The sequence below is a fragment of the Phacochoerus africanus genome, chromosome 8 (genome assembly GCF_016906955.1).
Source record: "Phacochoerus africanus isolate WHEZ1 chromosome 8, ROS_Pafr_v1, whole genome shotgun sequence".
Taxonomy (NCBI): Eukaryota; Metazoa; Chordata; class Mammalia; order Artiodactyla; family Suidae; genus Phacochoerus; species Phacochoerus africanus.
Genome location: NC_062551.1, coordinates 10,365,565 through 10,387,392, shown reverse-complemented (window position 1 = coordinate 10,387,392; position 21,828 = coordinate 10,365,565). Strand labels below are relative to the sequence as shown.

Sequence of the window (21,828 nt, the reverse complement as noted above, 5' to 3'; positions counted from 1 at the left end):
TGCCATAGGGCCCCCTCCTTTACAAAGCCAGCAACAGAGCATTGCTCACACGTCAAACCCCTCTAGCTATGAACCTCTCTGGCTTGCCTGATTCTGTTGGATCACAAGATAGATCAAACCTACCTGGATAATCTTCCCATCTTAGGGTCAAGTCATCTGAAGTCTTCGTTACACATCTGCAAAGTCCCTTCCCAGGAGCTCTTAAGTTTGCAACGGATGGAATCACGGCAGAAGGTGTGTGTACACCAGGGCCTGGGGAACTCAGGGGTCAATTTAGAATTCTACCTCCCATAATCTTTACATGTTATCATTATCTCATAACTCTTTGAAGTGTTTGTTTTTTGTTTTTGTTTTTGATTTTTTCAATCTCTGTTTTACAGACAAGGAAACCAGATTCTCAGATAATTTCTAAGGTCCCAAAACTGGTTGAAGGATCCATGGGAACTCTCTGTGTTATCTCTGTAACTATTTGTAACTCTAAAATTCTTCAAAAATAAAATTTCTTGATAATCAAATAGGCTCAAACACATTCTAGAAAAAAAAAGAGTCCACATTTTCTTACTTTCTTTTCCCACATGTTATGATTTTGGTATCTTTTTTTAAAACATCTTTATCATTTTCTTGTTCCTTGTATTTATCACTGCTTTTACGATAGGTTTTTTTTTTTTCCTTTTAGTTCTGTATACTGGCTTATTTAAGTGATTACTTTCCAATTGTGATTTCCTCCATCCCATTTCTTACTTCTTTTTGATTTAGAGGAGCCCTTTCAGTATTTTTTTTTTTTTTAGAATGGGTTTAGTATTGCTGTACTCTTTCAGTTTTTGTTTGCTGGGGAAATTCTTTATTTCTCCTATTTTAAATGATAGCCTTGCACTGGGAGTTTGGGGTTAGTAGATGCAAACTCTTGCCTTTGGAATGGATAAGCAATGTGATCCTGCTGTATAACACAGGGAACTATGTCTAATCACTTGTGATGGAACATGAGGAGGATAATGTGAAAAAAAGAACGTATATAAATGTATGGCTGGGTCACTCTGCGGCCCAGAAGAAACTGACAGGGCACTGTAAATCAACTACAATAAAAAATGTAAAAAACAAAATAAAATGTCTTGGTAAAAAGAATAATTTTACCAAGATCACGTAATGAGTAAGTGAAAGAGGTGAACTTCCAAAACCCAATGCATTTAAACACACCATCCTGCCTTCTTAAACTCTTGCAAGAAGGCATTTCTAAGGTGACAGTGCCTCCGAGACCCTGGCCTTTATCTGGAGCAGGGGCTCGCAAACTGGACGGTGCGTGACAATCAACTGGGGAGTCTTTTAAAAACACAGATGCCTGGTCCCCATCCTCAGCCATTCTGCTTTCCCTGGCCTGGGGTGGGATTCAGAAATCTGCATTTTCTAGAGCTCTGTATGCTAAGAATCACTGATCTCGATATTATTGGATCATAAAGGACAGCATTAAATAAATAATATTAAACAGAAATTAGCATTTGCCTTTCAAACCAAAGGAATCTCTTACAGAGCCTGGAATTCCTCTTCCTTCGATGTGGCTTCCTGGAAAACAATGACTGTCAAACCCTGAGATGAGACCAGGCCTTAGGAAAACACAGGAGCCTATTTAAAGATTGAGAAGACACTGAACCAAGGTTTTCTTTTGGCTGTGTCTCTGTGCTGCCTACGACAGACCTAGACAATCAAGGTGGAAATAAAAATTGTGTTCACCACGAAATTCACCTGGGGGACCTCTTCCCTTGCCCACAGAGAAACGTAGGAAAGGCAGTGGAGGAACTGTAAGGTCACGGAACGAAGCCACAGACACTAACACAGCCCTCTGCTGTGGGAGAGCTCAGTAAATCATCAGAAAGATAATCTCCTTTGACGAGCTTATCTCAATCCCTTTCAAGTGCTGGTTTCGAAAGAGGGGCGGGCACATAGCTGACTCCTGGTAAATTACTGATGTGCACTTTATAATTTATATTGGGAAGCATGCCCCCTTGACTTGCAGTGGGAATAAGGGCAGATAAAACATCCCAAAGCTCAGTGGCATGAATAAGCAATCAAAAGAATTCGGGTGAACATGAAATCCTTCGATACATCAAAGGCACTCCTTCAGGAGAGGTGAACTTGTAGCCGAGACCGAACACTCTCACCAGACTTGTATTATGGTATTTGAGTGTGTGCTGCCCTGTAATTGGGTAGAAACACCGTGGGAACAGGCTTCCATGAGAATAACTTGATATAACTGAGGAAGGACTCCTGTGTTTGCGGACAGAAACGTGTAGAAAGCCTAGGCAAATATTTTTGGTCCTGGGAGCCTTCATGTGCTCTGTTAACATTAGTCCTGTTTATACTTGGACGTCAGGAGTTAAATCAGTACCATCTTCTCTTAAATTGTGTACAGCACACACTTCACTAGAGAGAACTACTTTTCTAAGCAAGTGACTTGGGTTCGTGGAAAAGAACGATGAAGTGAGGGCTCAGCAACTTCGCATGTTATACAAATAAGGTGACAGTGACCAGGATATTGGGTGGCTAATGGTTGTATCTGCAAGTCAATCTCTGGCCAGAGCTGATGTCCCCGTATGGGTTTGGCATCTCAGCTATTCACAAGGTAGGTCTTTCTGCTTCTCTCTCTCTCATAAAATACAGAATTGCAGAGTTCTCATCGTGGCTCAGTGGTTAATGAATCCAACTAGGAACCATGAGGTTGCAAGTTCAATCCCTGGCCTTGCTCAGTGGCTTAAGGATCCGGCGTTGCCGTGAGCTGTGGCGTAGGTTGCAGACGTGACTCGGATCCCGTGTTGCTGTGGCTCTGGCATAAGCTGGCAGCTACAGCTCCAATTCGACCCCTAGCCTGGGAACCTCCACGTGCCGCAGGAAAGCCCCAAGAAATAGCAAAAAGACAAAAAAAAATTGCATGCAACTAAAATGACCCATATATATGCACACACCATCAGCAACAGCAAAACAAAACAAAACAAAAACAAAAACAAAAACACCTGGAAACAAACATATTAACTGGAAGGGAATGATCAAACATGCAGCAGTTAAGGCAATTTGATGCTTATGTAGTGACAAGGAAGGAACTTCAAGATATACATTCTATTTAAGCACTCCCTCTTCCCAAAAAACAAAACAAAACAAAAAAACAAACTTGGACTTCCCTTGTGGCACAGCGGGTTAAGGATCGGGCACTGTCTGTGCAGCAGTTCGAGTTGCTGCTGTGGCATGGGTTCAATTCCTGGCCCAGGAACCTCCACATGTTGCAGGCACAGCCACAACACTACCACCACCAACAAAAAACAATTTCAGGAAAAGTATCAGCTAATACAATTTATGTACATTATAAGTGTGTGCTCTCACACACACACATACACACGCATACATGCACAATAGAAAGAATAAACTCTGGTTTTAAGGAAAACTTCAGCCTGCTGGGTAACTAACTGTGGCGCCCTCGGCTTGCTCTGCATGACCCCAGACTCCTCCTGTGCATGAATGCCCATAGCAGTGCATAAACCAAACTACAGCTTAGTCTTGTTCAGACACACCGATGATCTGAGCATGGCCTTCTGAGACTTATTGATCAGTGAGAGAGCAAATAAAGCCCAGAGCCCCACCCACGAGTTCACACACAAGATATAGGTTACAGCTGCTATGTTACTGCTGAGAGGTCCTGCCTGCAGAAGGGCCACAAATGGGATTCAAAAGAGCTGAAAGACAGAGCAAGAGGGAGGACCGTGATGCTGCCAGTGGGGGGCTTTGGGCCCAGCCTTGCTGCAAGCTAGTCATCCTAGGGTAGGGTGGCAGGGAAAGAAGATGGAGTAGGGGGTGGAGAGAGAGAGACGGAGAGAGAGAGAAGGAGGAATTATAAAGATTATCCCAGAGCCAACAAATGTACTTTCTTATGCTTAACCGAGTTCAAGATGAGGCCTTCTACCTGCCACTGCAAAGCCCTGTAATACAGAAACAAGAACTACCTGTACATTTGTTTTCACATCCGTCACCCTTGCCTGCCCTGCTCAGCTATACTCATTGGCTAAGGCTAGTCAGATCGATAACACACTTACAAGGTGTGATGCATTTCATAAGCAAAAACAATTCTCCTAAGGCATGTTCCACAAATCCTCCATTTCCCCAGAGAAGGTTCTTTGCAGACTCCTCAAGCACGCTGACACTCAGTGTCCACTGGAAGGATTTGAGAGGCTTTTTCTTTCCTTTATTCAAATGAAAACCCAGGCTCTACCCAGGACCTACAGAATTTTCAGAGGCGCAGCCTAACTATAGGTAGTTTTGAGGGTTTTTCCCCCCCTCAAAGTGCCCAGGTATTTTTGACAGGCATGGAAAAAAATTGCTACTTTAGGCCCTGAATACGGAAATGCCGACTGATGCTTAAATATCGTCAAGACCTCAGTCTGTTTTAGCTGAATCTTCCTCTTCCTCTCCGAGGCCCTAGTTTTGAGTTTTTCGTTTTCTGGTGGTGTTTTGTTTTTTTTTGCACTCGTGGTATATGGAAGTTCCCAGTTCAGGGATAGAATCTGAGCCACAGCTCCCACCTATGCCACAGCTCCTGCAACACCATATCCTTAACCCACTGCATCAGTCCAGGAATCGAATCCACACCTTCACAGTGACCTAAGCCACTGCAGTTAGATTCCTAACCCACTCTCCCACAGCAGGAACTCCTAGTTTTAATAACTTGATATGTGCTCAATCGATATACACTGTTATTTTTTTCTTTCTTTTTTCTTAAGGGCCACACCTGTGGCATATGGAAGTTCCCAGGCTAGGGGTCAAATCAGAGCTGCAGCTTCAGGCCTATGTCACAGCCATAGCACAAGCCAAGCCACATTTTCAACCTACACCACAGCCTGCCGCAACACTGGATCCTTAACCCAGTGAGCAAGGCCAGCGATCATGGATACTAGTCAGGTTCTTAACTAGAATGGCATTAGCCCATTCTGAAAACCCCTTTATGGCAGAAGGTCTTCAACTGCAATTAGTACCTGATAGACCATGACTTCTACCAATATTACTACTCTGTGCCAAGCACTGATTTTAGCATTGTGTACAGAGCATTTATCTTTCAATTAGGCATTCATAAACCTCTTGGGGGAGCAACTGCCATTATCCTCTTCTTGCCAATGAAGAAATGAAGCCCAGAGAGGGTAAATAATTTGACCTGGGTCACACAGTAAAGGCCAGAGCTGGGGCTTCAAAGTCTGAGCTCAAAGGCATTACATTGCCCAGGTTTATCACATGTGCCTTGATCCCCGCCTCCATCAATTTTTTTTTTGCTCCTCCTTCTTTGACTCCTTATCTTTCTTGCATTTTATTTCTTCATAGTTGATAAAGTATCGGTTACCCTCCACCACAAAATCCCCATAAATTCTCACCAGGATGATGACCAACATTCAAGGGCTCATCTCCTATTCTGATGGGCTTGAAAAGGTTCCAGGGCAGGAGCTTCAATTACTTTTTCCTTCCCAGACCCCTTCGTAGTCCAAAGTCTAGAATAATTGAGGAACTACCATGTGACTCAGCAATTCCACTCCTGGGTATATATACACGAAGAAAATCAGAAACACTAATTCCCAAAGACACATGCACCCTAACATTGAGAGAAGAACTACTGAGAATGGCCAAGAGATGGAATCAACCTACATGTCCATCAACAGATAAATGGATAAAGAAGATGTGGTACATATGTACAATGGAATACTACTCATCCATCAAAAAGAACTCAACTTTGCCGTATGCAACAAGGTACTATGCTAAGTGAAATAAGTCAGAAAAAGGCAAATGCTGGATGATATCACTTATATGTGGAATCTAAAAACAAACAAACAAACAAACAAACAAAAAAAAAACGCACACAACAAACTAGTGAATATAACCAAAAAGAAGTAGACTCTCACAGAGAGAACAAACTGGTGGTTACCAGTGGGAAGAGGAAACACAGGGGCAGGGGACCAAGACGTACAAACTACTATGTATAAAATAAGCTCCAAGGATCTATTCTACAGCACGGAGAATATAGCCAGTATTTTATAATAACTATAAATGGAGTATAACCTCTCAAACTTGTGAATCACTGTACTGTAATATGTCCCTTTATGATCCTGTACTCCAACTATAACACAATAAAAGCAAACAACAACAACAACAAGAATTAAGGATGAAGTTCATCATAGATTGTCATCATCCTGCAAGAGGGAGACAGTTACCACTGGCACTTTACAGATGGGAAAACTGAGGTGCAGAGCCCCTACTCACAATTCTGATGCTCGGGGAGACGGAGGATGGCCACTGAAGCATCCAAAAGGCAGAGAGCACTGGGAGGAAGGACCAGGCTCTCACCCTCCCCTGAGAGCACCCTTCCAAACAGTGTGGAGGCCCTCCTCTCTGACAAGAACCTGGGTGATGTTTTTCTTTTTTTTAAAAGAGATTGGCTGGCATTTTGCTACAAGCATTGTTCTGAGCAAAGAGTTACCTTCCAGAATGGTGTCTGAAGAGGGCATCAAGGAAAGAGGCAAAAAAGAAATCTTTTTATCCTTGATGAAACAAGTCATCCCCGAAGAAAACATCTCTGATTCGGATCAGCCTGTGTCTCAAAGCCTGTAAGTGGAACCCAGGCTAATCCTTAATTTCACGTGATCCTCTCAAGTGAGTGCAAAGTTCCAAAGGGTGTGTGTCACGCAGCAAAGGTCTGTTGGTTAACGAGGCTCCAAGAGGCAGCAGAGCCTGCTTTCTTTCTGCCTCTCAGGACTAAGGTCATTTAACTTGAGCCCTTTTATGAATGAAAATCAGCTTTCTAAAGACTACCAGGCAGCCAGTGACCAGCAACAGACAACTCAAGAGCTGAGCTTTCTGAGTCATAAAATACTTCTGAAAAAAAAGGAGATCAAAGTGTCCCCACAGCCTATTGAAAGCCAACTACTCCCAAAGCTCTTTGCAGGGACCCAAACTCTCTGGAGAATGGGTTCCTGTGGTCACAGTCCAAAAAGGCCACCACTAAAAAAGACACAATGGGGACATTAGGGCAGCCAGCCATGGAGGAGAAACGCCACTTACGGTTTAATTGCTGGAGACAAAAGAAAAAAGAAAGGAAGAAAAGCCAAGTGACAAAATTGAACAGTGCACCAAGAATCATGGCTGGAGGGACCTGGTGGTGGCTCTTCCATTCTGAGCCCCTGATGTGGTGCTGAGGCTGGAGCCTAGCCAGAGACAAGACAGAAGATGCCAAAGGAACAGCACAGCTCTCTACCACTCTCGCCAGCTGGGCCCTTACTGAGGTTATTAATGGGAGGTCACGTACCAGCGTACCACAGATCTGCGCGGAAATGCAGGTGAATGTTTTTGCATGCCTTTCAATCTTCACACTGTGAATGGAGCTGGGTGGCAAGAATTTCTTAAGCAAAAGGTGTATTTTTTCCAACCGGAGGATGTGGTAATTGGGTTGACAAGGTACCAACAAAGTGCACATAACCTTAGATCTAAGAATTGCTCCTTTATGGTGAACCATGGAGCCCTGGCCAAGTTACTGGTGGAAGCACGGCTTCAAAGAGAAGAGGGTAAGAGCCAAACACAATCACAAACCTCCCTCACATCTCCATTGGAACAAACTGCTAGTAAGAAGGTGTTTTTTAGACAATTAGAGACATTTAGATTTACGCATATGACACACTATGAAAGAACTATTATTGATCTTGTTAGTAGTTCTATAATGCAATCTTCCTTTTTAAAACTGAAAAGAAAAAACCCACAGACAAAGAAAATAAACGTGGTTACCAAAGATGGGGAGGGATAAATTAGGAGTCTGGGATTAATGTATACATATTATTATATATAAAATAGATACCAACAGGAGCTACTGTATAGTCGCTCTAGTCAAAATTTTGCAATAGCCTATCATAAATAAATATATATATTTATATATATATGTACATATATTTATACACACACACTCACCTGAAACTAACACAACATTGTAAATCGACTAGATTTCAATTTTAAAAAGAACCAGAATGTGAGGGGCAAAAAAAAAAGAACCAAAATATGGCACAAAAAAGGGAGGTAGGGTTACAGGCAAGCAGTCGAATTAGTATCAAAATTTCACCTCTTGGAGCTTTACTGTGCATATGACCACATTTAAAGGTGTGAGATGTATTACAGAAAAGACATTTGCTTAATTAAATCTAATTTAATGAAGTCTCCCCAAATTCTATGGGAATATATGGCCATGAAACCACTTAGTATGAAACCCTTCTATTCCTGGAACACCTCTTTACAGATAGAAATCAATATATAATATTGGAGTACCTCTTTTGGGAATCATCACTTTGGTGATTTTCCTGTCACTACCAGACAATGAAGAAAGGTTCCTTGAACAAAAGTTTCCAGGGCAAAAGTTAGAGACATTTTTAACTAGAGTTAAACAAACATCGTCTTCAATGCAGGACATTTCTGAATCATTAATATGCTAATCTAAAACGACACTCTGGGAGTTCCCGTCGTGGCTCAGTGGTTAACGAAATCCGACTATGAACCATGGGGTTGCAGGTTCGATCCCTGGCCTTGCTCAGTGGGTTAAGGATCCGGCGTTGCCGTGAGCTGTGGTGTAGGTCGCAGATGCGGCTTGGATCCCACATTGCTGTGGCTCTGGCGTAGGCTAGTGGCTACAGCTCCGATTAGACCCCTAGCCTGAGAACCTCCATATGCCATGGGAGCAGCCCTAGAAAAGGCAAAAAGACAAAACAAAACAAAAAAACCCACCACACTCTGTGCACTCTTTCTTCCAGGGCTCTGTGGAACCATAGCTTGGTTCAAAATAAAATAGCCGTTTCTAGGTCTAATCACATCACCCGTATTTCCCTTAGACCCAGGGCAGAGCATTCACCTTGCCTGCAGCTTTCCCCACCATGCTCTGCACAGCCTGACCTACCAGAAGACCATCGATAGGTGGATGACAGAATCATTCAGTGTGTCTTTCTGGCCAGCTCTCCAAATGTGACAGCTCTACTAAGTTTCAGAAACGAGCGCCATCTGCCAGATCAACAGCAATTATGAAAACAATCTGCCCGTGTATTCAGTGTTCTCTACTGTTAGTGCATGAGAACCGTTTGGAGAATTAGAAATACACATTCCTGGGCCCAGCCTCCCTGACCTTCGGATGTGGGGAAAGAAATTCAAATTTCCAATACAGTGCTGCTGATCATGCCCGGTAAAGTCGCCGTCCTCACAAAAAAGGAGCACTGAGGTAGAACATTTGGGGGAAGAAGGGTTTTTAGACCTAGTATGTAGGAAGAGAGATACTGGTTTGTCCTATCATCCCAGAAAACAAAATTAAGACATATAGGGGGAAGTTATAAGAAGGTTGGTTGCAGTTCAACATCAAGATGAAGAGTGTGTTGGAGTTCCTGTCGCGGTGCAGTGGTTAACGAATCCGACTAGGAACCATGACGTTGTGGGTTCGATCCCTGCCCTTGCTCAGTGGGTTAAGGATCCGGCGTTGCCGTGAGCTGTGTGGTGTAGGTCGTAGATGCGGCTTGGATCCCGCGTTGCTGTGACTCTGGCATAGGCTGGCAGCTACAGCTCCGATTAGACCCCTAGCCTGGGAACCTCCATATGCCACAGGAGCGGCCCAAGAAATGGCAAAAAAGACAAAAAAAAAAAGATGAAGAGTGTGGGCTTCCTATGTAAGGACCGTCTCATCAACATAGTAGCTGAGGATGAGCTAGGGATGGTAGACAGAATGTGCATGGCAGAGAGCAATGAGGTCTGGTTAGCCGGCAGCCCTGAGATTCTGGAACCAAGTTCTGCAAACCCAGATGACCTTCACAGAGTGTACTGCAACCAGGTGGAGGGGCCCATGGTGAGCTGGAGAGAGCTTGCTCCAGTTGAAAGGCATTTACAATTGAAAACAATCACTGCCCACCGCCCACCGCCCCCCAACATAACCACAGAAAGGATTCACTCATGGACATTTACGACCTCTGTTTGAAGAATTATTCTAAGTAATTAACTGATTACTTAATGCCTGAATAAAATGACCCATCATGGGAGGGGATGCATTTTAAGATTTTTTTTTTCTTTTTATAGCCCCATCTGTGGCACACGGAAGTTCCCAGGCCAAGGGTTGAATTGGAGTTGCAGTTGCAGGCCTATGCCACAGCCACATCAGCACTGGATTCGAGCCAGGTCTGTGACCTACACAGCACCTTGTGGCAACGCTGGATTCTTAACCCACTGAGAGAGGCCAAGGATCAAACCCACATCCTCATGGATGCTATGTTGGGTTCTTAATCCTCTAAGCCACAACAGGAACTCCAGTACTTTGTTATCTAAAGGTGACTTAATACTTTTTTTTTTTTGTCTTTTTAGGGCTGCACCCAGGGCATATGGAAGTTCCCAGGCTAGAGGTCTAATCTGAGCTATAGCTGCCAGCCTATGCCACAGCCATAGCAATGCCAGATCCAAGCCGTGTCTGCAGACTACACTGAAGCTCATGGCAATGCTAGATCCTTAACCCACTGAGCAGGGCCAGGAATTGAACCTGCATCCTCATGGATACTAGTTGGGTTCATTACCGCTGAGCCACAACTGGAACTCCCAATTTATTATCTTTTTAATACACATTGATGCACACGAGGAGATTGCTAGAACCTCTCAAGTCTTTCTGATGCCAGATGTCCAGCTCCCCTCTTGGCGAAACACACATCTGGTAGAAGAAAATTCCTCTCTCACTTCCTTCCCCTGATGTTAGTGCCTATTTTCCTGGAAGAAAAATCATTTATCTCTTCAAACATGTGAACCTTGATGAGTCTTTTCACTAAGCATGTTTGAGACATGTCCTTTCCCTGAACCCTTGAAATATCCACTCTTCTGAATCCATGACAGTAGTGGCTAATTAACTTTAGAGAAGATATGAACCCCTTGTTGGACCAAAGAAGATGAGCAGTGTCCAGGGGTTCTGGGTAGCTCAGAGGATAAATTCTTTCTCTTGACCCTATTATCTCCCTCCCTCCTCATCTTTCCATGTGCCTCAGAAACTGATTCCTCCAAGTAGAGCCTCAAGTGATCTCTCAGGGCTCTATTGCTATTCAACAGTGTTTCATAAGCAGGTCAACACCATAGCCATGATATCAAAGATGCTAAGATAGCACAGGTGTTTTTGCTCAGAATTCTTGTTTCTAGTTACAAAGAAAGGAAAAAGGACCTCAATTTGGCATTAAAATATTTACAGGAATTGCCCACTTTCAAAAAATTGCTTTTGAAAAGACCTAGTATCTGTTTTAACTAGTCAAAAGAAATCCAAAGAGGATTTTCATTTTTATCGAAAACAAAAAAGCAAAGGCATAAATCGTGGTCAGGGTTGGTTTGGTGGTTTTGCTGTGAGCCTTTACAGAAACAGTGCTCACCCTAAGCAGGGAGAGTGGTACTTCCAAGCCCCTCTCCAGGAGCTGCACTCAGCATCTCTCCATCAAGCCACTGTAGTTTGAATTGTGTCTCTGAGCACCTGTGCTTTGTATCAATTTATTTTGTGCATTCATTACCAAGATGTGTCCTAAAGTAATTGGTTCTTTGCTTTTGCCCTTTTGGTTTACAAATGGTTTTACAGACATGCTCTACATTCAGAGAACAGTGAAAATCTGAATATTATGTCTTGTCCATATATAATACAGATCATAAAAGAGGGAATACAAATGGCTGATGAGCTTAAGAAAGGATGCTCAATTTCATTAACCATCAAATCAACGCAAACAAAACCTATAAGTTACTATCACCTCAAGCTCATCAATCAGAGCGGCTAAAATGGAAAAGATTGACAATAGCAAGTGTTGATGAGGATGTGGAGTAACTGGAACTCTTATACATTGCTGAAGGCGATGTACCTTACTGCAACCACTTTGAAAAGCTGTTTGGCAGAATCTAGGAAAACCGAATGTATATAAACCATATGACCCAGCAACTTCAGTCTCTGATATATTTCCAACAGGATGTATCCATAACCTCACCAAAAGGCACAGACAAGACTGTATAGCAGTCCTCCTCATAAAAGCTCCAAACTGGAAACAACGTGAATGGCCACCAACAATTAGATGGAAACAATTAGGTGGAATACTCGTACGCAGGAATCTTGTATGATTCTCTCCTACTTAGTTAAAACTTTAAAATAGGCAAAATTAAGCTATGTTAGAAATTGCAACAGTGGTCATCTATGGTCGATTGTGACCAGAAGTGTATGCCACTGGGGGGGCTGTCTTCTGAGACACTGGTAATATCCTGTTTAACCTGATTGTTACAGGGGTGTGAATGCCGTGAAAAATCATTAAGCTGTACTCTACGGTTTTTGCACTTTTTTGGTATAATGTTATACTGCGATACCAAGTTATAAAAATAAATACAGAGTGGTGTCTCTTTTCCTCATTTATGGTTCTGTGCTCTTCCTTGATTTGTTTGCCTCATGGTTTAATTGAGGATGCGTTATGTGTTTGTGTTTTGCATTTGTTTGGCAGGGAGATGAGTATAATGTAATGGGGATCAAATTAACACTCTCCTGCCTCCACACCAAGTGGGGCCTAATGGGGTCAACCAATTAGATAATTAGAGTCAGATGCCTAAAGATGGCAGTGGTCTTATCAATCATTTCACTTTATTTTATTTTTTATGGCTGCACCTGCAGCATATTGTAGTTCCCAGGCTAAGGATTAAATCTGAGCTGCAGCTGCAACCTGCAGCACAGCTGTTGCAATGTCCGATCCTTTAACCCACTGGCCTGGATGGGGGATTGAACCTGTGCCTCCACAGCAAGCTAAGCTGCTGCAGTTGGATTCTTAACCCACTTTCCCATGGCAGGAACCCCAGCAATCATTATATATGGTTTAGGAGAGGAAACTGAAGCCTTGAGCAGTAAAGTTAATTAAGTATATACAGCTGGCTTGTTGAAAAGCAGGAACAGAATGTTTCATGATTTCAACCTATACTGGCCTTATATACAGGAAGATTTGGTTGCCAGTGGCTTCTGTCATCTCCATCCCAAAGAGGAACAAATGTCACTTGCCGCGTTGTATGTGTTAAGCGGTCATCTGTGCCCCATTCAAAAGTAAATCTCCTTCTTAGGAGAAATAACCCAACATCTACTAATATGGGATAGGTGCTCAGATTTCCTATCACTCAAAGAGAGTAGGAAGCTGAGAGTCCTAAGCATGGGGAGACCGAGTTCCTTCCAGGAAGTGCTGTAGCATTTGCCCTGTAGGAAGTCACTTCATCCCCACAGCCCTGTGATGTAACCCTCATACCCATTTTAGGGATTAAAGGCATGAGGACACAGAGGTTAGTAACTTGTCCAAGGTCCTACTAAAAAGAGACAAGATTGCCCTTAAGCCCTGGGTTACGTGGGATGGAACAGTTCAAGCCACTCTGATGGAGTGTCTGACCTTCTGAAGACTTCAGGATACTGGAGTAGACGGAAGAGAGGATGCCCTGCAAATCGCAGGAGACTCATCACAACCAAACCGCAGGGTCAAGATATACTCACGGGGGTCAGTGGAGGCAGGTAGCTATGGGTGTATAACCGTCTTAGAATATACAGGTCATCAGTAAGTTGTCTGGTTCATTTCAACAGACCCAGCTCAGCAGGGAATCATTAAATCTTTGCTTCACTTTTTTTTTTTTTTTTTTTCCTGGCGGCACCTGAGGCATACGGAAGTTCCCAGGCCAGGGATCTAATCCCAGGCACAGCTGCGACCTGTGCCATGGCTGCGGTAATGCCAGATCTTTAACCCACCACACCACAGTGGGAATTCCCTCTACTTTACAAAGACGATCATAACTCGGCTTGTGAGGAAGGATTTTAGTTAAATTTCAAGCCACTATATGGAAAACAAAAGTTAAATAAGAAAGTATCAGGAGTTCCCCTTGTGGCTCAGTGGTTAATGAATCCGACTAGGAACCATGAGGTTGCGGGTTCGATCCCTGGCCTTGCTCTGTGGGTTAAGGATCTGGCGTTGCAGTGAGCTGTGGTGTAGGTCGGAGGTGTGGCTCGGATCCCGAATTACTGTGGCTCTGGTTGTAGGCCGGTGGCCACAGCTCCGATTCGACCCCTAGCCTGGGAACCTCCACATGCCGTGGAATCGGCCCAAGAAATGGCAAAAAAACAAAGAGAAAGTATCAGCGAACTAAAAACAGGAGGCTCCTCATTCATCAGCACCGAAGCCACGCCCTCTGGCTGTGTTGTGATGGACCATGTCCATTGCTAACCACATGGTCAGTTGTGCTTTCTCACATTCTCCTTTTCTCAGCCACACTGGACCACAACCACCGTGTGTCTCAACACACACCAATTCTTCTGTCAGCGCAAGACACTTTTCAGTTGCAACACAAGATGAAATCAACCCCACATTCCACTTATTGCCTCATAGATGATTGAATCTTGACACAAGGATCATTCACACCAGTAATCTTGGTCTCAGCTCAAGACCTGAGGATTACACAGAGAAGAAATAACCCTTGTCCCCAGTGCTTTTAAGGGTTCTGCCTCCTGGATGCCACCCTTAATCCCGCCAGGTCTCAAACACACCACTCCACCCTCTCAAAGGACATCTTTCGCGAGCAGGACAATATCAACACGTTAGTTACAGGAAAACAAGAGGCCTCCCTTCCACGGGGAATGGGGAGCTTCAAGGGCTGTGGAACGCAATTTTTGCATTAATAGTTTTCTCGTTTCAAAGCAATGTCGAGGCATGCAGCTTGTTAGATTTATAGAAAGCCTGGTCTCTCAAGACTTTCCAAAGCGAATGGCATCCATCAAATTAATTTCCTTGGGGATTGTCGCAAACACGGAGAATAAAGAGGCCCAGACCATTAAACATCAAAAGAACGTTCTAAATGGTAATTAAAGTTCTATTATATTTTCTTTTTCTGGGAGCAGATTAGATTATATCAATTGAGAATATTATACTATCAAAGCTGACAGTGTGAATGCGGGGAGCTGGCTGCGAGAGCGCTGAATACTGCAGACAGCTGTTCATTCAAGTTCTACAAAACACAGGGAAGAGGGAGGTGACGGGGCTGAGGGGATGCTTACCAAGCCGGCACATGTAGACACAGCGACAGAGGACGAGCTGTCGTTTCTGATAAATCCCTGATAGAAACACCTGGGCACCGAGGGTTCCCGAGTCTCTGAAGCACCATCTTTTCCAAGTACCTGGACAATAAAGTGATTGCTCAAAATCGCCGAGGGCTGAAGTTCTAAGTGGAGTTCCTGTCCAAATGCTGAAAATCGGTAATGCAGGGAGCTGCTGGCACTCGGCGCCGCCCGCTTTCTCCTGCCGCTGTGCAAAATGTCGTGGGAAATATATGACCCGCCCGAGTCCACTTCAACCGGCGTGACAAAGACGTAATCTGCAATGGGAAAGGTTTGGCTGTCAGCACCCAGAGCCTACAACGCCGAAAGGTAGGGAGCAGGGCACGGTTTAAAAACATCTCTGTTTGTACTGCCATATCCCTGGACTACAGAGAATTCAGAGCCACTCCTGAAAAGAATTTTATGGTCCTGACAGCTTTGCTGCAGCAATTCCTACAGAAACTAAAATCTCTCCAAATGTCAAATACTAGAAGCCTCTCTCTACTGTCTGCAGAGAGAGATGGACTTTGGAATCTTAGTCATAGAGCCAGCCATACATAAAAATTGATTTGGTGGCAGACAGTATCAGTAACAATAAAACCATAGAGCAGAGAAAGGGATTTTTTTGGGTTTTTTTTGTTTTTTCCCCAGGCGAGGATATCTTTGTGTTCAAACTATATTGGGAGTATTTGGGTGGGAGGGGCAAGTTTCAATTTCAAATGATAACTCACAGGGCTGAGATGAACTTGAGATGACGTCTCAGATACTTAACAAGTAACGGCACTATTGTATTTCCAATATTAATTATATGCGATAATAAAACTCCAGCACTTCCATCATTCAAGTTTTACTCTGAGCTTGCACTGGGACAATTCTGTTTAATCGTCAGCATAAAAGGGAGTGGCTACATAAAAATGCCTCGAAATTGTCAGAACTTTCCTATACAGTCGGGGAGGTGGAAAACTGCTCAGACATGTTGGTGGGGGCGTGTCAGATCAGAGCACACCTGGAAAGACGTGTTTAGAAATACCTTCACCATTGCTCCCTAGAGCAGGGCTAATTGCTGCTTATCCCAGAGAGGGGGAACTCAACAATTTGCTGCTTGAAAAAAAAAAAAAATATGAGGCCAGCACACTGTTTTCTATCACACAACATTGAAACTGAAAAGGAGCATCCCACAAAGTGACCGGGAATATGCCCTCTGCACATTAAAAACTGCTCTGCATTTCCACTTTCTAGGCACAGAATGGGAAACTAATTTGGATCATGTTTAGAAAGATTCCAAATAACGAAGAGGCGTGTTGTGTTTGAGTCACTGGGGTCCTTGGTGACTGGAGGAGGAAAAGAAAGAGGAATTTCCCTTTTCCCAAAATAGTCAACAACAACAACAAAAAAAAAAAAAGAAGAAAGAAAAAGAAAAAAGGAATGAACAGAATCCCTGTAGCTAGCAGGAATCTATGAGTGATATTCTAATTGGTCCTACATTTAAAAAAAAAAATCCCAATATGAAAATAATTTTCCACTGCCTTCTTCTGTTTAAGAACCATCTGTGACTCCCTCCCCCATTTTCTCCTTCACTCCTTTAACTAGAAATATTATCTCATTGACATGCATGTTAAAAAATAATTTAAAAAAATGTTTTTCTCTTAACCTTAAAAAAGTGAGCAGGATATATACGATTTCTCTTAAAAGTCTCTACTACATTGCTTTCCAGGGAAATGGTTCTTAATTAAACGCAGCTTTTTCTTAGCAACAAACCACCTCCTTGTTTTGCATGGGAAACACCAAAACCTAACTGTGAAAACCATCCCGGACACATGCTCCTAATAGTCTCTGTAGTACGTGGATTCTTACCTCCTTGTCCCAAACCATGCACAACTCTGCCTGGTCTTAGTTGAAAGAACATGACGACGCCTTATCCGGCCAGCCTTCCACGGAATCAGCCTGCAAAGCCCCCCACCCAGACACCTGCTCCTCATTTGTTTCCAAGCGGAGGATGACTGAGCAGCCTGATGCTAATAGTCAGTTCTTGATGGGCAAAGGCAGTCAGAGCCTCTGCAGTGAGTGATCTGATTAATCAGGCTCAGGGGCTGCCTAAAGATGAGGTCCTTACAGGTGGTAGCAGGAACAGAGGGGACCTCCGCAGTCATTCAGCCCTCATCAAACAATGAGGGGTTGTTTTAGAAACTGCAGCCAGCCTCTCCGGTTGGACAAAAGGTGACTTTCTCAAGGGCAAATTCCTCCCCTTCTCCTGTCCCCTCACTCCCCCACTCCCTGGTGGCACAGGCTTTCCACCATGACTCTGCCATCCCCCCTTCTCCCCAACATGATCCTTGGTCCCCTGAGAGGCTAAAAGTGATAGAACCGCAGCCAAACATCAAGGTCTTGCTATAGATACCACGGATCAGGGATCAGCTGGTCTCTGGTAGCTGATGGGAACAATGAAAATGAGGATTTTTTTTTTTTTCCGGGCGCCAAGGAGACGTTAATAAATGAAGAAGTAGAGGGTATTCTGGAGATGTGCAGCTGGGGGGGGGGCGCTCAAAAAAGAGACCCCTCCCACCCCGACCTCAAGCTACCTGTTTCCTTCCCCTAAAAGCAGTAGTTGGGAATCGATGACAGGAGGACAGAGAAAAAGAGAGAAGCGAGGAAAAGGGAGAAAGGGGCCAGGAGTGAAGAAGCTTGGGGAGGGAAGATGGGGGAGCAGAGCGATGGGGAAGAAGGGGGTAAGTTCTTCCTTCCCCCACCAACAGTTCTTCCCTGCCGGCTTTCCAGGAAGAGCAAGGAAATGAGGGAAGGTGCCTTTTGATATCAGCCACCTGGTCAACGTCCGTCCGTTCACTTTCTAATTTCTCACTGCAGCAAAGATTTTCTTTTTTTTTTAAACCAGCCGTCTGTGAACGAGGGAAAGTATTGTTTTCTCATTTATGTGACTTGCAGCTCGAGGCACTGATTCTTTTGATAAGTTCAGAGTCCTGGCCACATCCCCCCTCTCCAAACAGGAACCATTCCCAGGTCGCGTGCACACCTGCCAGGTTGGGGGAGGGGTGAGCTCATCTACCTTTTCTCTCTTTGGGGGGGGGGGGGGGGGGGGAAGGGTCAAAGTGCCTGGAAAGGCCTTTCTAAGGGTGGAAGGCGAATACGAACCATGGTTTAATCCGCTGCCGCCGCCGACCACGCTGCTGTCACTGGCTAAGGCTGAGGCGACCGACGCACAGCAGAGGCAGCACAGCTGGAGCGCCTGTAAGAGAAAAGGTGACACCTTGCGTGAGTGGCACGGCGGGGCTGGCATCCCGGCCACCCGCTGTCTGCGCGCCCCTCGCCGGGCACCTGCCTGGGCCACGCGCCCCCGTCCCGCGGGCCCCCAAGGCGGGCCCGAGCGGACGGCGGGGAGGGCGCACGCGAGCAGGAGGGCGCACTCCATGGTCAGGTGCGGGCGCGGCGGCTGCGGGCGGCGCGCATTCTCCCCGCCGCCCGGGAGCGCGGCGCTCCAGGTGCGGCGCCAGGTGGGAGCCGCCGCCGCCGCCGCTCACATTGCGGGCCGGGCGCGCCGGGGCCTCTCTGCTCCGGCCGCCTGAGCACCGCCCTCCCGCCGGGGGCTTGCGCGGCCGCGCCTGCGGCTCCCAGGGGCGGGCCGGGGGCGCCCCGGGCCGGGACTGGCGCGCGCCTCGGAGCGCAGACGGCCGGGGCACTCTGTCCGCGCCCGCCCGCTCGCCACTCTGTGCGTCTGTCTGTGTCGGGGTGAGCGTCTGAAGCGCCCGGGGCCGGCAGCGCCAGCTGGCTCCCCCGGCGCGCCGGAGAAGAGCGCCCGCCTCTCCACCGCTCGGTGATTGGCGAACAGCGGCTCCCGGGCCGGTCCGAGCCCCCGGGCTGGTGCAAGGGCGTGGGATTCCCCGCTCCCGCTCCGAGGGAGGGGGCGCAGGGGGAGGGGAAGCCGGGGGGGGAGGGAGAGGGAGGGGGAGGGAGGGACCGATCGCGGAGGGAGGGAGGGGAGCGCCCTGGGCCCGGCTGGGAGAGCGCCACTGCAGCGCACGGAGAGATGAGCTGAGCACAAGAAGCTCAGGTGAGGGGCGCGACTCCTTTCCCTGCTTGCGCAGACTTCGCTTTTACTTAAGTCTTCTGGTGAGACGGCCAGGTATTAAGCGTTCTCAGTATCTTCAAAGTGCCTGGCACCCTCGCCCGCTTTATCTCACTCACCTGGGGCCCCAGCCTTGCAAAGATGGAAACTCTTAACCCCTTATCCTGGATAAAGATGAGGAAACTGGACTCGGCTGGGCTCGAAGTGGCCTCTCTGCTTAAACAGTAATCCCGTTCACTTCGTCATTCGCAAATCTCAGGCGGCGTGGACAGCTGGAACCAGGAGTCTTGTTGCCGCCTCCAGCGTGTGAAAAACCAGGCTGGTTGGCGGGGGCCTCGCCTCTGCAAGTGACCATGTTTCCAATTCCTGACGATCATATCCTGGCCCCCAGACACAAAGACATACACACACACCCCGTCACCTGCGGAAATCAGCCCTAAGCAGTGCCGCCTTCACCATGAATGCACCCCGTTTGCCGCGCGCCTGCTCATTTACTCAACACGTTTATTTGATCATTTGATCCCTACTGTTTGTGCGGATGAACATAATATATTCTCCTCACAGGCTAAGGGAAAAGACCCTCAAGGGATAACTCAACAATCCCAGAACCAAAATGATCACAAATACTGTCTAGGAAAAGATTGGGCTCCTGAAAATTAGAAAGGGGAACCGCAGAGTTCAGTTCCGTTAGGGAGGGGGGTGGATAAAAGTATGTGTATAACTGGAAGATGTCTCTTAGGAGCTGACATTTCAAAAAAAAAAAAAAAAAAAAAGGCCAGAGAGGAGTTTCCATTGTGGCTCAGCAGTAAGGAACTGGACTGGTATCCATAAGGATGAGGTTTGATCCCTGGCCTCACTCAGTGGGTTTAGGATCCTGCATTGCCCTGAGGTGTGGTGTAGGTTGCAGACTTGGCTTGGATCCTGCATTGCGGTAGCTGTGGCATAGGCTGGCAGCTGTAGCTCTGATTGGATCCCTAGCCTGGGAAAGGCTTACAGGCCAGAGGGAGAGGCAGAAACAGCAATGGCCAGGTCAAAAGGACCTTGTAGGCTGGGGTAATACATGTAAGAAACTTGGATTTAAAGTGTGTGTGTGGAATTCCTGTCGTGGTTCAGTGGAAACAAATCTTACGAGCATCCATGAGGACGCAAGTTCGATCCCTGGCCCCACTCAGTGGATTAAGAATCCAGCATTGCTGTAAACTGTGGTATAGGTCCCAGAAGCAGCTCAGATCCTGCTATGTTGTGGCTGTGGGGTAGGCCAGCAGCTACAACTCTGATTCGACCCCTAGCCTGGGAACCTCCATATACTGTGGGTGCAGCCCTAAAAAGACATAAGAAAAAGGTGTGAGTGGATGTGTGTGTTACGTATGCGCATTTATGTATGTGTGTAAGAGGAAACACTGTTTTCATGTGTGGGTGTGGACTGGGGATGCTGAGGCAAGGCCAGAGGGCAGTAAGTCAGGAAGCTGTTGCTAGAATTGAGGTGAGAAATGACAATATCTTGGCCCAGGGTTGAGGCAGTGGAGGTGGTTGTATACTTGCCTCCAAGGGTACCCAGGTGGCTAAGAGGAGGTCCACATCACAGCGTAGAACAAGCGAGAGCTCAGTATACATTGTCTGTTTCATTGGGTGCAGCCATGAAGACATAAATCTGAGGCTGTCGAAGCAGAGAATGTTGCACAGCTTCTGCCTGGGGGGATCGTTTTGCAAAGGCCTCACAGCGAGAAAACCCAGGTTCAACAAATCTCTTGGGTTTCGCAACACAATCTCTTTAAGCTCCTGTGGCCTCTGTGTTATAATCTGTGAAATAGGGATAAACACAGTCTATGAAAAGGATATCCCAAGGATTAAGTGAATGTTCTTCTGAGCCCTTTATAAGTGGGCTTTAAAAATAAGAACAGATGATAGCCTGTATTTCTGTTACGTCATCCTATACCAGACTTGAAGGCGCACCAAAATTGCCCATGATGCTGGCTCGAGATGCAGATGCTTGGGCCGCCAGCCATGGAAATTCTGAATCAGTAGGTTTGGCGTAGGGCCCAAATGTGCATTATAGCCAGTGCCTATGGGTGACTGTGACACAGGTGACTTCAGTGTTGTATATGATTTCAGTGAAGAGCAGTACACTGAAAAAAAGCTGGACATGAAGGACATATTATAAGCTAGGCCACGAAGCAATGAACCAGATTAAAAAAAGGACAGTGGGCTGGATGGACATCATGGTCAGCCTTACTCTAAAGGAAGCTGGAGGGGCACAGAGTTTGTCCATACTCAGCAGGGAAAAAAAAGTGTCCCTCCACCTACATTCTCCAGTGAGATGCCTGTTTCTAAAGTCATCCACAGCTCTTTGGTTTCCCTCTTTTGCACCCAGGAATAGAAATTCCTCAGAACGGGAGTTCCCGTCGTGGCGCAGTGGTTCACGAATCCGACTAGGAACCATGAGGTTGTGGGTTCGGTCCCTGCCCTTGCTCAGTGGGTTAACGATCCGGCGTTGCCGTGAGCTGTGGTGTAGGTCGCAGACGGGGCTCGGATCCCGCGTTGCTGTGGCTCTGGCGTAGGCCGGTGGCTACAGCTCCGATTAGACCCCTAGCCTGGGAACCTCCATATGCCGCGGGAGCGG

General features: G+C 46.0%; 1 protein-coding gene across 1 annotated transcript in view; it reads right to left on the bottom strand.

Annotated features, from left to right (window-relative positions):
• ADAMTS18 (ADAM metallopeptidase with thrombospondin type 1 motif 18) overlaps positions 1-18,554 on the bottom strand; it is a 164,883-nt gene extending 146,329 nt beyond the window's left edge. Inside the window, exons 1-3 of the mRNA XM_047792836.1 lie at positions 18,465-18,554; positions 18,278-18,371; positions 15,092-15,408 (exon numbers count right to left, since the gene is read on the bottom strand). Coding sequence (XP_047648792.1) covers positions 15,092-15,408; positions 18,278-18,371; positions 18,465-18,554 — 501 coding nt within the window. The remainder of the gene's footprint in view (positions 1-15,091; positions 15,409-18,277; positions 18,372-18,464) is intronic.
• Between the last annotated feature and the right edge of the window lie 3,274 nt (positions 18,555-21,828).